This window comes from Lithobates pipiens, unplaced genomic scaffold (assembly GCF_037356315.1).
Source record: "Lithobates pipiens isolate NorthernLeopardFrog02 unplaced genomic scaffold, aLitPip1_a1.2 Scaffold_8, whole genome shotgun sequence".
NCBI classification, from domain to species: Eukaryota; Metazoa; Chordata; class Amphibia; order Anura; family Ranidae; genus Lithobates; species Lithobates pipiens.
The window spans coordinates 612,086,844-612,103,781 of NW_027507903.1; the positions used below are offsets into that span (position 1 = coordinate 612,086,844).

At 44.7% G+C, this 16,938-nt stretch overlaps 1 protein-coding gene across 1 annotated transcript in view; it reads left to right on the forward strand.

The window, feature by feature from the left end:
• The window catches only part of LOC143961378 (extracellular calcium-sensing receptor-like), a 32,411-nt gene extending 18,873 nt beyond the window's left edge, over positions 1 to 13,538 (forward strand). The window contains exons 5-6 of the mRNA XM_077470644.1: positions 1,327 to 1,444; positions 12,166 to 13,538. Of these exons, the coding sequence (XP_077326770.1) occupies positions 1,327 to 1,444; positions 12,166 to 13,076 (1,029 nt within the window). The 3' untranslated portion in view covers positions 13,077 to 13,538. The remainder of the gene's footprint in view (positions 1 to 1,326; positions 1,445 to 12,165) is intronic.
• The last annotated feature ends 3,400 nt before the right edge of the window (positions 13,539 to 16,938 follow it).

The window sequence follows — 16,938 nt, forward strand, 5'->3', positions numbered from 1 at the left end:
CTTTTACCCATTGACTTGAGACGACACCAGGTTGGAGTAACAAAGGCTGTAGCAGCCTACTTTATTCAAATAACCAATAAACAAATAAATTCCAATAAAATCTGCATGAAAATATAAAACTTTTGTAAGAAACAACTATCTGGCATTGGTCTGTGCAGGCACTTTGTAAACCTCTGAACAAATAACCATCTGGAACTGCGGTCCCTCTCCAAGTGTAATAATAGGCCTCAAGCCAACAAGCAGGCTCAGAGACAAACACCGTCCGCAGTGCCCCATAACACTTTCCGTCTAACCTTAGTTATCCGGAAACCACCATCAGGACCCATCCAGCGATAGTTCCCAAACTTTTCTTCTGCCATATCTCCTTCCCCTGCACAGACCAACACCTGCCTCTGCCAGGACATCCACTTTTCCAGCACCTGTCATGATGAAAGAATAAAACACACAACCTACCATATTCACAATACACAAAGCACAAGTAAAGGGAGGGTGGGTGGGAACTTTTTCCCAGGCCGTCTGTTAGCTCCCGTCATGCACCGGGGGCATATGAAAACTCTGCTCAGCACTTCCCCCTCGACACCCTAGCACCTCCTCCTGAACTTCCACTGTCTACTGTTAACCCCGTCATGCCCGCCCTTTGCCTATTTTCTTCTGGCATTGCTACGGGCTCACTCTCTCCTCCTCTTGATGTGTGGGTGGGGGGCCAGTGACCAGATACTATGCCCTTCCTCCTGGTTGGGTGGCTGTACCCCCTTACTTCCAGGGTTATGGGGACCCTGGCCCAATTCTCCGTGGGCTCAACAGCTAGTTGGCATTACTGTAACTATACTCTTTCACTCCCTCTACTGCATTACCTAAAGAACTCACACAGAAAGCCTCATGAAGATAAACTTCTTCTTTACTGAAAAATTGCAGTATTTAACAGTTACTCAGGCCTTGGGCCAAACATAGTTCCAAAGAAAGAGATTCTTACCAAGAAGAGTCTTTAGTTCCATAAGGTTGGTGAGGCGTCCTGTGTGCCCATCTTCAGGGGAAATAAAAGGGTAAAGGGGAAATAAAAGGGTAAAGTAGGGTAAAGAGGGTAAAGATATTGCTTCCCTTCATGGCTCTTGCCAGCAAGCTGTTCCACTCTAGACTCCTCCCACCCTATTTAGGAGATCCTGCCAGGAAGGAAGTGAAGTCACTCTCCTTCCTGGAAGGATTTAAAAGGGAAACACTCTTAAGTGGGCCATATAGAGGGTCCAACTCTAACCTACCTAGACAAAAAATACCAAGAACTGCAACATTTATTTGATCATGATTTTTTATCATATTCTATTAATATAGAGCTCAGTCTGCAGTGAGAGCTGTCCTCCAGGATTTCGTAAGGTTTCCATACGTGGACAACCTGTCTGCTGTCATGACTGTGTTCCCTGTCCACCAGGAGAGATTTCCAATCAGACAGGTAAAAGTGCAACCATCTAGTCTATTTTTTCCAAAGTCATACTTCCCCAATCCAATTAGCCTGAAAAGCTTTTGAACTCAAATTTGAATTATGGAGATTATCAAGATTGGTATGATTATTAATATCCTAAATATTTTTCAAGTTCTAAACATTTAGTGCAATTTCAAGTGCTAAATATTAAACACTTACGGACCGCTCCGCCAACATTATATAGCTGTACTTTGAAGAGAAAGATTGTTGTTATGGCTGCAACTAGCAACCATAATCCAAGTATCCTCTTCTTCAGCGAGCGGTCTGCTTTCAGATTCACCGCAAGAGCACTTTTATCGGTGGCGGGAGAGAGCCCCCCTCCCACCATGCTCTGGTGCCCTCTGCTTCTTACCGGAGCCAACTGTAGCGGCGGATCCTTTTGTGGTATGAAGATGGGTGAAGGGAATATGGTCCCCACCCATCTCCATACCATTGCAGGGCAGGAGCTATGTCAAAACATAATTTCTGCCCATAGCTCTTAAAGAGACAAATGACATTAAATATTTTTTATTGTAGTTTAGTGTAAATATGAGATGTGAGGTCTTTTTGACCCCAGATCTCATATTTAAGAGGTCCTGTCATGCTTTTTCTTTTTATATTACAAGGGATGTTTACATTCCTTGTAATAATAATAAAAGTGACACAATTTTGAAAATAAAAAATAAGACTCACTACCCCCCACTCTAGACTCTCACCTTTATATGCGGAAATGGGCCAAAATCCTACCCGTTGCTGTTTCTCTCTCTCAATGGCAGGAGATCTGGACTTCCATCTCCAAAGTCTCGAGATGTGTTGAGCAGAAAGAAACTGCTTATAAAGTACTAATGTTTTGGTATAGGACCCCCGAAGTTTTACATAAATATGATCCCTCACTGTCTCGTTTATGCTGGAGGTGCCTACAGGATATTGGCACACACCTTCATATCTTTTGGGATTGTCCACATATCACATCTTTTTGGTCTATGGTCCAATCCATTCTCCAATCAATATTGAAAAGAGATATCCCACTGACTTCGACACACTTCCTGTTAGGCCTTCCGATCCTAGATCTCCCTAAATATGCCAGGAAACTAATGGCTTTCATACTCCTGGCTGCCAAGAGAGTAATTCCAGCTCATTGGTAGTGATGGACGAACGTTTCGCCCGGCGGTCGTTTCGCGGCGAATTTCCGACTTTCGCCGTCCGCGGGTTCGAACGCCTTTTTCCGTCGTTCGCCCCGGCGGACTTACGTGTTTAATGTATACAAGAACTTTAACCTTTCGTGACACGTTTATCATGTGTTACAGGACAACCAATTGAGACATGACAGCTCATGGACACTTGGACATTCCCCCTAACCTATAAATACACCCGATCCGGTGGCCATTTTACATTCTTTCTTCTGTCACTGTAGGGAAAGGATCCTGTGTGGAGTAGGGACAGAGAAAACGCTAGCTATTTGGTACACAAAAGTTCTTTTCAGGACTGGTATAGGTGTTAGGTCAGCAGCCTGAGTTTCTTTTGTCAGTTTAGATAAAGGGACAGAGCGCTGTATGCTGCTATTTTAGGGACAGCTCAGCCAGATTAGTCTTTCTTCATCATCATCATCATCATCATCATTAGCTGTTACTATCAGGTCCACAAAAGAGCTGTTCCAGCTAATCGTTCCAGCCTACTCTTTTTTGCCAATTTGTATAGGGACAGGCAGGAAGCAGTGTGTCAGGCAGTGAGGATAATTTTAAAGACTTGCTGTTACTATTAGTTCCACAAAGGTTCTTTTCAGGACTGGTATCAGTGGTACGGTAATAGGCTTGTACACGTATAATATTCTTTCTTCCAAATATAGAAAGAATATTATACTTGACTGCTGCCCTTCTGCTGCAGTCTGCTAATCATTCACAACTCACTTGTTCCACAAAGCTCTTTATCAGGACTGGTAACTTGGTCTGTCTAGGGTGCTACGGTACATAGGCTTGGGTGCGGTACAGTCTGCTGTTCTGTAAGGACCGCTATCGGTCCACAATAGATAGGGTTGCCGTGCAGTACTGCTGACCGCTGCCCTATACTGCAGCAGTCCTTCAGCGGTATAGGGACTGACGCACAGTCTGCTAAACACTAATACACAACCTGCTTGGTCCACAAAAGTTCTTATAAGGACTGGTAACTTGGTATAGGGTGCTACGGTACATAGGCCTGAGTGCGTTACAGTCTGCTGTTCTGTAAGGACCGCTATCGGTCCACAATACATAGGGTTGACGTGCACTACTGCTGACCGCTGCCCTATACTGCAGCAGTCCTTCAGCGGTATAGGGACTGACGCACAGTCTGCTAAACACTAACACACAACCTGCTTGGTCCACAAAAGTTCTTATAAGGACTGGTAACTTGGTATAGGGTGCTACGGTACATAGGCCTGAGTGCAGTACAGTCTGCTGTTCTGTAAGGACTGCTATCGGTCCACAATACATAGGGTTGCCGTGCACTACTGCTGACCGCTGCCCTATACTGCAGCAGTCCTTCAGCGGTATAGGGACTGACGCACAGTCTGCTAAACACTAATACACAACCTGCTTGGTCCACAAAAGTTCTTATAAGGACTGGTAACTTGGTATAGGGTGCTACGGTACATAGGCCTGAGTGCAGTACAGTCTGCTGTTCTGTAAGGACCGCTATCGGTCCACAATACATAGGGTTGCCGTGCACTACTGCTGACCGCTGCCCTATACTGCAGCAGTCCTTCATTGGTATAGGGACTGACGTACAGTCTGCTAATCACTAACACACAACCTGCTTGGTCCACAAAAGTTCTTATAAGGACTGGTAACTTGGTATAGGGTGCTACGGTACATAGGCCTGAGTGCGTTACAGTCTGCTGTTCTGTAAGGACCGCTATCGGTCCACAATACATAGGGTTGCCGTGCACTACTGCTGACCGCTGCCCTATACTGCAGCAGTCCTTCAGCGGTATAGGGACTGACGCACAGTCTGCTAAACACTAACACACAACCTGCTTGGTCCACAAAAGTTTTTATAAGGACTGGTAACTTGGTATAGGGTGCTACGGTACATAGGCCTGAGTGCAGTACAGTCTGCTGTTCTGTAAGGACCGCTATCGGTCCACAATACATAGGGTTGCCGTGCACTACTGCTGACCGCTGCCCTATACTGCAGCAGTCCTTCATTGGTATAGGGACTGACGTACAGTCTGCTAATCACTAACACACAACCTGCTTGGTCCACAAAAGTTCTTATAAGGACTGGTAACTTGGTATAGGGTGCTACGGTACATAGGCCTGAGTGCGTTACAGTCTGCTGTTCTGTAAGGACCGCTATCGGTCCACAATACATAGGGTTGCCGTGCACTACTGCTGACCGCTGCCCTATACTGCAGCAGTCCTTCATTGGTATAGGGACTGACGTACAGTCTGCTAATCACTAACACACAACCTGCTTGGTCCACAAAAGTTCTTATAAGGACTGGTAACTTGGTATAGGGTGCTACGGTACATAGGCCTGAGTGCGTTACAGTCTGCTGTTCTGTAAGGACCGCTATCGGTCCACAATACATAGGGTTGCCGTGCACTACTGCTGACCGCTGCCCTATACTGCAGCAGTCCTTCATTGGTATAGGGACTGACGTACAGTCTGCTAATCACTAACACACAACCTGCTTGGTCCACAAAAGTTCTTATAAGGACTGGTAACTTGGTATAGGGTGCTACGGTACATAGGCCTGAGTGCGTTACAGTCTGCTGTTCTGTAAGGACCGCTATCGGTCCACAATACATAGGGTTGCCGTGCACTACTGCTGACCGCTGCCCTATACTGCAGCAGTCCTTCATTGGTATAGGGACTGACGTACAGTCTGCTAATCACTAACACACAACCTGCTTGGTCCACAAAAGTTCTTATAAGGACTGGTAACTTGGTATAGGGTGCTACGGTACATAGGCCTGAGTGCGTTACAGTCTGCTGTTCTGTAAGGACCGCTATCGGTCCACAATACATAGGGTTGCCGTGCACTACTGCTGACCGCTGCCCTATACTGCAGCAGTCCTTCAGCGGTATAGGGACTGACGCACAGTCTGCTAAACACTAACACACAACCTGCTTGGTCCACAAAAGTTCTTATAAGGACTGGTAACTTGGTATAGGGTGCTACGGTACATAGGCCTGAGTGCAGTACAGTCTGCTGTTCTGTAAGGACCGCTATCGGTCCACAATACATAGGGTTGCCGTGCACTACTGCTGACCGCTGCCCTATACTGCAGCAGTCCTTCATTGGTATAGGGACTGACGTACAGTCTGCTAATCACTAACACACAACCTGCTTGGTCCACAAAAGTTCTTATAAGGACTGGTAACTTGGTATAGGGTGCTACGGTACATAGGCCTGAGTGCGTTACAGTCTGCTGTTCTGTAAGGACCGCTATCGGTCCACAATACATAGGGTTGCCGTGCACTACTGCTGACCGCTGCCCTATACTGCAGCAGTCCTTCAGCGGTATAGGGACTGACGCACAGTCTGCTAAACACTAACACACAACCTGCTTGGTCCACAAAAGTTTTTATAAGGACTGGTAACTTGGTATAGGGTGCTACGGTACATAGGCCTGAGTGCAGTACAGTCTGCTGTTCTGTAAGGACCGCTATCGGTCCACAATACATAGGGTTGCCGTGCACTACTGCTGACCGCTGCCCTATACTGCAGCAGTCCTTCATTGGTATAGGGACTGACGTACAGTCTGCTAATCACTAACACACAACCTGCTTGGTCCACAAAAGTTCTTATAAGGACTGGTAACTTGGTATAGGGTGCTACGGTACATAGGCCTGAGTGCGTTACAGTCTGCTGTTCTGTAAGGACCGCTATCGGTCCACAATACATAGGGTTGCCGTGCACTACTGCTGACCGCTGCCCTATACTGCAGCAGTCCTTCATTGGTATAGGGACTGACGTACAGTCTGCTAATCACTAACACACAACCTGCTTGGTCCACAAAAGTTCTTATAAGGACTGGTAACTTGGTATAGGGTGCTACGGTACATAGGCCTGAGTGCGTTACAGTCTGCTGTTCTGTAAGGACCGCTATCGGTCCACAATACATAGGGTTGCCGTGCACTACTGCTGACCGCTGCCCTATACTGCAGCAGTCCTTCATTGGTATAGGGACTGACGTACAGTCTGCTAATCACTAACACACAACCTGCTTGGTCCACAAAAGTTCTTATAAGGACTGGTAACTTGGTATAGGGTGCTACGGTACATAGGCCTGAGTGCGTTACAGTCTGCTGTTCTGTAAGGACCGCTATCGGTCCACAATACATAGGGTTGCCGTGCACTACTGCTGACCGCTGCCCTATACTGCAGCAGTCCTTCATTGGTATAGGGACTGACGTACAGTCTGCTAATCACTAACACACAACCTGCTTGGTCCACAAAAGTTCTTATAAGGACTGGTAACTTGGTATAGGGTGCTACGGTACATAGGCCTGAGTGCGTTACAGTCTGCTGTTCTGTAAGGACCGCTATCGGTCCACAATACATAGGGTTGCCGTGCACTACTGCTGACCGCTGCCCTATACTGCAGCAGTCCTTCATTGGTATAGGGACTGACGTACAGTCTGCTAATCACTAACACACAACCTGCTTGGTCCACAAAAGTTCTTATAAGGACTGGTAACTTGGTATAGGGTGCTACGGTACATAGGCCTGAGTGCAGTACAGTCTGCTGTTCTGTAAGGACCGCTATCGGTCCACAATACATAGGGTTGCCGTGCACTACTGCTGACCGCTGCCCTATACTGCAGCAGTCCTTCATTGGTATAGGGACTGACGTACAGTCTGCTAATCACTAACACACAACCTGCTTGGTCCACAAAAGTTTTTATAAGGACTGGTAACTTGGTATAGGGTGCTACGGTACATAGGCCTGAGTGCAGTACAGTCTGCTGTTCTGTAAGGACCGCTATCGGTCCACAATACATAGGGTTGACGTGCACTACTGCTGACCGCTGCCCTATACTGCAGCAGTCCTTCAGCGGTATAGGGACTAAGAGTTTTGTCACAGGGTGATTTAAAAAATGACAGGCAGAGGAAGAGGCAGGCCCTTCCGCAGGGGTGGTAGGGGTAGGGCAGGAGCAACAGCCTTGAGCCAAAGTGGGAAGTTGCAGAAGGTGCGTTCAATTACTTTAAAGGACGCACCAGACTTGGTTGAGTGGCTCACTCAGCCTTATTCTTCTGCACCCTCCTCATCCTCTCGATCTGCACCCTCTTCTTCACTCTCTGCTATGTGCACCCCCAAAGACACTACCACCAACAACACCACCACCACCACATACCTTCCGCTTGAGTGCAAATGGGGGCCTTCATGCTCCAGTGTTTTAATAGGGACCCCCGTATAAAAAGCATGAGGGTCAAGGACCAGTACTGGGTGGCAACGTACTTAGATCCCCGGTACAAACACAAAATGGCGGAAATGTTACCGCCGTCGCAGAGGGCTGTCAGAATGCAGCACTTCCAGGCCTTGCTTCGAGAAATGCTGCATTCTGCTTTTGCGTGCGCTGGCAGAGGAGCAATTCCCACTCCCAGAGAAGGATTTGCGGGTACCAATCCAACAGCGCCTGCAAGAAGAGGCCGGTTTGAAGATGTGTTGGTGACTTCGGATATGAGGTCATTCTTTCAGCCGACCCATCGACAGGTGTCATCCGGATCCAGCATCAGGGAACGCCTAGACCGTCAGGTGTCCGACTACATTGGGTTAACGGCCGATGTGGACGCTCTGAGGAGTGATGAACCCCTAGACTACTGGGTGGGCAGGCTTGACCTCTGGCCAGAGCTTGCCCAATTTGCAATCGAACTGTTGGCTTGCCCCTCATCCAGTGTCCTGTCCGAAAGGACGTTCAGCGCAGCAGGGGGGATTGTGACCGATAAGCGTACTCGCCTAGCTCACGACAGTGTTAACTACCTCACATTTCTAAAAATGAATGAGGCATGGATCTCGGAGGAATTCAACACATGTGATCAGTAGACCATGTATATGTCTATAAACAATTTTTGGAATCAAGCACACAGACCTTCTTAATTCATTTGGCTCACTTCCCTGACCCAAAAAAGCACACCGTACTATATGCCCCTACCCTCCTCTTTGAAGAGGTTGAGCGGTGTCATATTTCTACTGGGGCTGCTTATTATGAGGGGTTCCCACCATCCCTGTGCTGTGCTGACTTCCTCCTGGGTGTTCTTATTATGAGGGGCTCCCACCATCCCTGTGCTGTGCTGACTTCCTCCTGGGGGTTCTTATTATGAGGGGCTCCCACCATCCCTGTGCTGTGCTGACTTCCTCCTGGGGGTTCTTATTATGAGGGGATCACACCATCCCTGTGCTGTGCTGACTTCCTCCTGGGGCTGCTTACGGTGCTGCTGTCAGCGCTGTATGTCACGGAGCTGCTGTCAGCGCTGTATGTCACGGAGCTGCTGTCAGCGCTGTATGTCACGGAGCTGCTGTCAGCGCTGTATGTCACGGAGCTGCTGTCAGCGCTGTATGTCACGGAGCTGCTGTCAGCGCTGTATGTCACGGAGCTGCTGTCAGCGCTGTATGTCACGGAGCTGCTGTCAGCGCTGTATGTCACGGAGCTGCTGTCAGCGCTGTATGTCACGGTGCTGCTGTCAGCGCTGTATGTCACGGAGCTGCTGTCAGCGCTGTATGTCACGGAGCTGCTGTCAGTGCTGTATGTCACGGAGCTGCTGTCAGCGCTGTATGTCACGGAGCTGCTGTCAGCGCTGTATGTCACGGAGCTGCTGTCAGCGCTGTATGTCACGGTGCTGCTGTCAGCGCTGTATGTCACGGAGCTGCTGTCAGCGCTGTATGTCACGGAGCTGCTGTCAGTGCTGTATGTCACGGAGCTGCTGTCAGCGCTGTATGTCACGGAGCTGCTGTCAGCGCTGTATGTCACGGAGCTGCTGTCAGCGCTGTATGTCACGGTGCTGCTGTCAGCGCTGTATGTCACGGAGCTGCTGTCAGCGCTGTATGTCACGGAGCTGCTGTCAGCGCTGTATGTCACGGAGCTGCTGTCAGCGCTGTATGTCACGGAGCTGCTGTCAGCGCTGTATGTCACGGAGCTGCTGTCAGCGCTGTATGTCACGGTGCTGATGTCAGTGCTCTGTATTACGGTGCTGCTGTCAGTGCTCTGTATCTCCTGCACCCTCTTGTTTGCCTACCCTGGTCCCTGACCTTCCCTCTCCTCCATTGCCTTCATTAGCTCCATAGTCCTGAATTGTCAGAACAATTTCCCAAATAAAAAAAAAATGCTTGTAGTTATCGATCCCAAATTCACCTCATACATGTATTATGCTATTGTCCAGGTGGTGGGACTACGTGCTACCCCCTAATAATTACCCCGTGGCCGCAAATTCGACCTAAAGGTTTGCGAAATTCGCCTCCCATTGAAGTCAATGGAGCCCGCGGCGAACGGTCGTTTTCGCGAACGTTTGTGTCCGTTCGCGTTTCGCGTTCGCGAAACGTCCCGTCGGAAGTTCGTCCATCACTACTCATTGGCTATCTCCCATACCTCCCACACAAGCACATGTAGTCTCGTCCATTGCTCACATGCGTAGGATGGAACATTTGACGGCAATAGCTCATGATTCCTTGCCCAAATTTTCCAAGACATGGGACCCATGGGATGCCTCCATATTCAACCCAGAATCTTTGATTACCCCCTCTGCCGGTCCTTCCTTAAGTGACCTTAGGGAGATTTGATATCCTGTTTACTGTATTATACCGTATCAGACCAAGAACACCCATACGTCTGGTTTCCAATGTCTTAGTTCGTTCTATCCTTCTTTTTCAGTTATGTTATCACCATTGTATACAGCTTCATGGTGTATCCTATCACTTAACCCGTTTGTATCCTTCAATATGGTGCCCATATTATGTCCACCCAATGTTACTGACTACTGTACCGTATTTATGACATTTTTGTACTGTTTACAGAAAAACATTTTTTTCAATAAATATACATTTTAAAAAATAAAAAAAAATAAAAGGTAAAATAAATAATAAAAAAATTATAATTTTAAACACGCCCTGTCCCACCGAGCTCACGTGCAGAAGCAAACAAATACGTGAGCAGCGCCCGCATATGAAAACGGTGCTCAAACCACACATGTGAGGTATTGCCGATCGTTACAGTGAGAGCAATAATTATATACCTAGTCCTTCTCTGTAACTCAAAACATGCAACCTGTAAAAAATTTTATAAACATCGCCTATGGAGATTTTTAAAAGTTTGTCGCCATTCTACGAGCGGGCACAATTTTGAAGCATTGGTTATCAATTTACTCGGAGTAACATTATCTTTCACAACATAAAAAATTGGGCTAACTTTACTGTTGTCTTATTATTTAATTAAAAAAAGTGTATTTTTTCCAAACAAAGTAAGCTTGTAAGACCGCTGTGCAAATATGGTGAAAGTATTGCAGTGACCATCATTTTATTGTCTAGGGTGTTAAAAAAAATTTATAATGTTTGGGGGTTCTAAGTAATATTGTAGCAAAAAAAATGTTTGTTTTTTTTAAACAAATTTTTATTGAAGTTTTGCACAATACAAACATCAAGTCAGTTGACAGTTCGCAAAACATAATTATTTAGTAGTTGAGTAGGCAAGTATTGGAACACAACCTAAACATTAGCATGAGGAAAAGAAGGGGGAGAGAGAAGAAAAAAAAAGGGGGGGGGGGTTGTATACCATCTTATTTTCAGAACAGTATAGTAGACCACACCTGAAGAGAAAGATAACAGTTGGCAGGGCGAACCCAAATTATGTGTCCCTGAATCATAAAAAGTGTCTATGGCAGACCTGTAGGAATCCTAGAAGTGGGAGCAGGTAGAAGAGTTGCACATGAATGGCCAAGAGCATATAGATCCAAGAAAGTCTGGTTCAGCCTAAAGTAAGCCACTGGGCTCATGGTTGATAGTGCAGGATGGTATGGGGTTGTGCAGGAGGATGAGTGGCCGGTAACTTGAGTTTCCCCAGCGAGTTGGTAAGGTCACGTTAAAAATAAAAAAAATGTTTTTAACCTTTTAAACACCAAATCTCAGAAAGATACTCAGTCCTTGAGTGGTTAAAATAAATGAAACAATTATTTACTGTATAGTCCCTTTATGTACCTTTATTAATCCTCAAACTGTACTCCCAGAGAGCACCCTATCCCTAATGTTACCAGGATCATGGCAACTATGGAAACTTTATTTTTGTCTGCCTTGACACTTGGTACCAGTCTGGCACTTAGGTACCAGTCTGCCACTTAGAACCCTCTACTAATAATTGATAATTGAGTTTTAAGGATTCTGTGATCATTGCAGGTGCTTATTTTAATTTGTAAGCACTCAGAACTTTAAACTCACACTTTAAAATCAAGTGAACAGATGACGTTAAGTTGCCAAAATAATTCTTGAACAACATATTTTTGAAAATAAAAAGGTTTATTATTTTTTTTAAAAAGCTACATTTTGTTCTGTTGCTCTAATGGTGAAATTAAGGAATATAGTGAAAACAGAAGTAACACTTCATTCATTTATTAGCACTCAGAACTGTTAAACTCACTTCCACTTTAAAATCAGAAAATCTAATTTAGTTCTAATGGTGAAATGATGGAATACACCAAAATCAGAAGTAACATTTGTTTTTGCCTGTAAATTTTCTTTCAGACACCTTCAACTGCCTGAAGTGCCAGTGGGATCATTGGCCAAATTTTCAGAAATCAAAATGTCTTCTAAAACCTATAGAATATCTCTCAAATGAAGATCCACTGGGACAAACATTAACTGCCATTAGTGTCGTCTCCTCTTTGGTTCCAGTTGCCATTATGAACCTTTTTATAAGGTTTAAGGCCACGCCTCTAGTTAAAGCTAACAATTATTATATCAGCTGTCTTCTCTTGATCTCCCTCTCATTGTGCTTCCTCTGCCCTCTGATTTTTATTAGTTATCCTCAGCGTGAGAAGTGTCTCCTCCGTCAAATTGCTTTTGGAATGGTTTTTGCTCTCTGCATCTCGTGCATTTTGGCCAAGACCATCATTGTGATATTTGCTTTTATAGCCACCATGCCAGACAGTAATCTCAGAAAGTGGGCAAATCCGAAAGTGTCCTACGTGGTCATTGCAATGAGTTCATTCCTACAACTTGTTTTTTGTGTAGTCTGGTTGTGTATTGCTCCTCCCTTCCTAGAATACAACACACAATCTAAACCTGGAATAATTATTATTGAATGTAATGAAGGATCACCCATTGCCTTCTGGACTATGTTGACCTACCTCTTTCTTCTGGCCTCCATTAGTTTTATTGTTGCCTTTCTGGCTCGTAGACTTCCTGACAGTTTCAATGAGGCCCAGTTTATTACCTTCAGCATGCTAGCTTTCCTCAGTGTCTGGATAGCCTACATCCCAGCATCCCTCAGTGCACAGGGCAAATATATGGTTGCCATGGAAATCTTCGCCATCTTGGCCTCCAGTTGGGCTCTCATCACCTGCATGTTTTTCCCAAAATGTTTTATCATCTTGTTTAGACCTGACATGAACACTAAAGAATTTCTAATGAGAAACAACATTTATAAAATATAGCATATTAGATTTGTATATGTAATGTGCTTTAATTCTTCAACATGCTAAATTGAGTTCAAGGTTTTATCTGCCTTAGCATATACTTAAGTTGTATACGATTTATAGACTGGTTAATATATATTTCTAAATAAATATGAGATACAATGTAAGTATGCATTGCAAAGCAAATATGGTACTTTGTCAATAGAATTGGGTTAAAAGAAAATCTCCCCATACCAGTGGTGTCTCAAGCTTTCATATTTAGGGGGGCACATGGGGGGACAAGGACAAAAGTAGGGGGCCAACTATAAAACGCAATTATATATATATATAATTGCATATATACAAAGTGTCTTGAAAAATTATTCATACCTCTTGAACATTTCCACATTTTGTCATGTTACAACCAAAAACGTAAATGTATTTTATTGGGATTTTATGTGATAGACCAACACCAAGTGTCAAATAATTGTGAAGTGGAAGGAAAATGATAAATGGTTTTCAAAATGTTTTACAAATAAATATATAAAAAGTGTGGCGTGCATTTGTATTCAGCCCCCTTTACTCTGATACTTCTAACTATAATCTAGTGGAACCAATTGCTTTCAGAAGTCACCTAATTAGTAAATACATCATCTGAAAATGCAAAGAGTATTTCACAACTGCAAACCTACCAAGACATGGCCATCCACCTAAACTGGCAGGCTGGGCAAGGAGAGCATTAATTAGAGAAGCAGCCAAGAGGCCCATGGTAACTCTGGAGGAGCTGCAGAGATCCACAGCTCAGGTGGAAGAATCTGTCCACAGGACAACTATTAGTCGTGCTCTCCACAAATCTGGTCTTTATGGAAGATTGGCAAGAAGAACGCCATTGTTGAAAGAAAGCCATAAAGGAGTCTTAGCAAAAATTACCTCTCAAAATACACTCTGCTACTCATCCTGAGTATGGTGATACGACATTTAAGAGACTTTTCCACAGCCTGGCCACGTAGAGAGGTCCAACATGCAGGTAGCACCATCAGGAGTTTTAGGAGCATAAATTAAACATATCACTTCCTGAGTACCTACAACACTTTTGAAGGTCCTGGAGCACCAGGACAATGGAGATGCCCACAAAATTACCCAATTTTGAAAAGCAAACACCCCATTGTATATTCTATAAAGCAAGGGCTGCAGCTAGGTACTTGGGTATTCTGATGGGCTGCAAATAGGTACTCTGGTCCTCTGATGGGCTGTAGATGGGTACTCGGGTACTCTAATGGGCTGGAGACCGGTACTTGGTTACTCTGATGGGCTGCAGATTGGTACTTGGGAACTCTGGGCTGGATAGAGGTACCTGGGTACTCTGATGGTTTGCAGATAGGTACTCGGATACTCTGGGCTGGTGTCAGGTACTGGGGTGCTCTGATGAGCTAGTGACAGGTACTCAGGTACACTGATGGGCTGGTGACAGGTAGTCGGATACTTTGATGAGCTGGTGACAGGTACTCTTTATTTGGTGGCAATCGGGGCACATTGCTTTAGGCTTCTTTAACACTGGGGCATCGGCGCTTCCGGCAGTAAAGGGTTAAAATGACCGTAAAGCGCACCACTGCATCGGCGCTTTGATGGCAGTTCGGCAGCAGTGACCATTCAGTTCAATGGGCAGAAGCGGCTTATACACCGCTCCTTCCCCTCTCCAGAGATACTGCTTGCAGGAGTTTTTTTAATGTCTTGCAATTGCACTGCTCCTGTGTGAAAGCCCTCGGGCTTTCACACTGGAGAGACAGGAGAGGCTCTTTACAGGCGCTATGCAGGCACTATTTTTAACACTGTAGCACCTGTAAAGTGCCTCAGTGTGAAAGGGGTCTTATTGCTGAAACATTGTACTAGGGTACTCTGATGGGCTGCAGATAGGTACTGGGGTACTCTGGGCTAGAGATAGGTACTCGGGTGCTCTGATGAGCTGGTGACAGGTACTTGGGTACTCTGATGAGCTGTAGATAGGTACTCGGGTACTCTGATGGGCTGGTGACAGGTACTCAGATATTCTGATGAGCTGGTGACAGGTACTCGGGTACTCTGATGAGCTGGACTCAGGTACTTGGGATACTCTGATGAGCTTATGATAGGTACTCAGGTACTCAGATGGGTTGGTGACAGGTACTTGGGTACTCTGATAGGCTGGTGACAGGTACTCGGGAACGCTGATGGGCTGCAGATAGGTACTCAGGGAACTCTGGGCTAGAAACAAGTACTTGGGTGCTCTGATGAGCTAGTGACAGGTATTCAGTTACTCTGATGAGCTGGAGTCAGGTACTCGGGTATTCTGATGAGCTGGAGTCAGTTACTCGTGTACTCTGATGGGCTGGTGACAGGTATTGTGATGGGCTGGTGATAGGTCCTCTTTATTTGGGGGCAATTGGGGGACATTGCTTTATTGCTGAAACATTTTTCTTCCAGGTCTCCTCCTCACATACTAAGGAGGAGATCCTGGAAACGCCACTACAGCTATTTGTTGACATTTGTTCTCGGGTACTCTGATGGGCTGCAGATAGGTACTCGGGTACTCTGGGCTAGAGACAGGTATTCAGGTGCTCTGATGAGCTAATGACAGGTACTTGGGTACTCTGATGAGTGGTTACAGGTACTTGGGTACTCTACGTATCCCAAAAAATAGCCTGGTCATGGAGGGGGGGGGGTAAATCTTCCCGAAGTCAAGCGGTTAAAGTAAGTTTACATTTTTGTGTTGGGCTGCATTCATAGCTGTCTTGGCACGCATTGGACACCCCTGGTGTAGAGCCAGAAGACTTTGTGTCACATATAAAAATTATAGTTGTCCACTAGGGAAATTTTCATTCTGGTAGCACCAATTATTTTCCAAGAGGGAGAAGCAATTTCAGCGAAATCCTTGGTGTACGTAGCAGACTGAATGTCATATAGGTTACTATATAGGCAATTAAGTTTAAATCACTGACTTCCCTATAAATAAGACTCCAAGACACACTCAGGATTTATTATCGCTGAGTCTTGATATCTTCTACTCTGCTGCTTACTTATGAGCGATTTTATAAAAATAGCTAATTTTATGCTATCCCAGATATCTGTCGATCTGTCTATTTTTTTCTCTACATTTTCATGTTTTTTGCAGCAGCATAAAGCTAACCACTAACCTTTCTGTTAGAGTTTACCGGTAAAGTATAACTGGTATATATATAAATATATATATATATATATATATATATATATATAGATATAGATATAAATAAATAAATAAATATATATATATATATATATATATATATATATATATATATATATATATATATATCTGTATCTATATATATATATATATATATATATATATATATATATATATATATAAAACCAATAAAAAAAATCATATATTTACTGCTTTAACGAGTTTTTAGCTAAAAGCATTTTTTTTCTGAGCATCTTTCAATTTTTTTTACTAGTCAATAATAAACTAAAGGCTGCTATTGAACTGTATGTAATTATGTTCATTAACCACTTGCTTACTGGGCACTTAAACCCCCCTCAGTCCCAGACCAATTTTCAGCTTTCAGCGCTGATGCACTTTGAATGACAATTACGCGGTCATACAACACTGTACCCAAATGAAATTTTTATCATTTTTTTCCCACAAATAGAGCTTTCTTTTGGTGGTATTTAGTTACAGCTCGGAGTTTTATTTTTTGCTAAACAAACAAAAAAAGATGCAAAAAAATAAATAAATAAATCATGTTTTAATAGTTTGTTATAAAATTTTGCAAACGGGTCATTTTTCTCCTTCATTGAAGTGCGCTGATAAGGCGGCACTGATAGGCTGCATTGGTGGGCACTGATGGGCTGCATTGGTGGGCACTGATAGGCTGCATTGGTG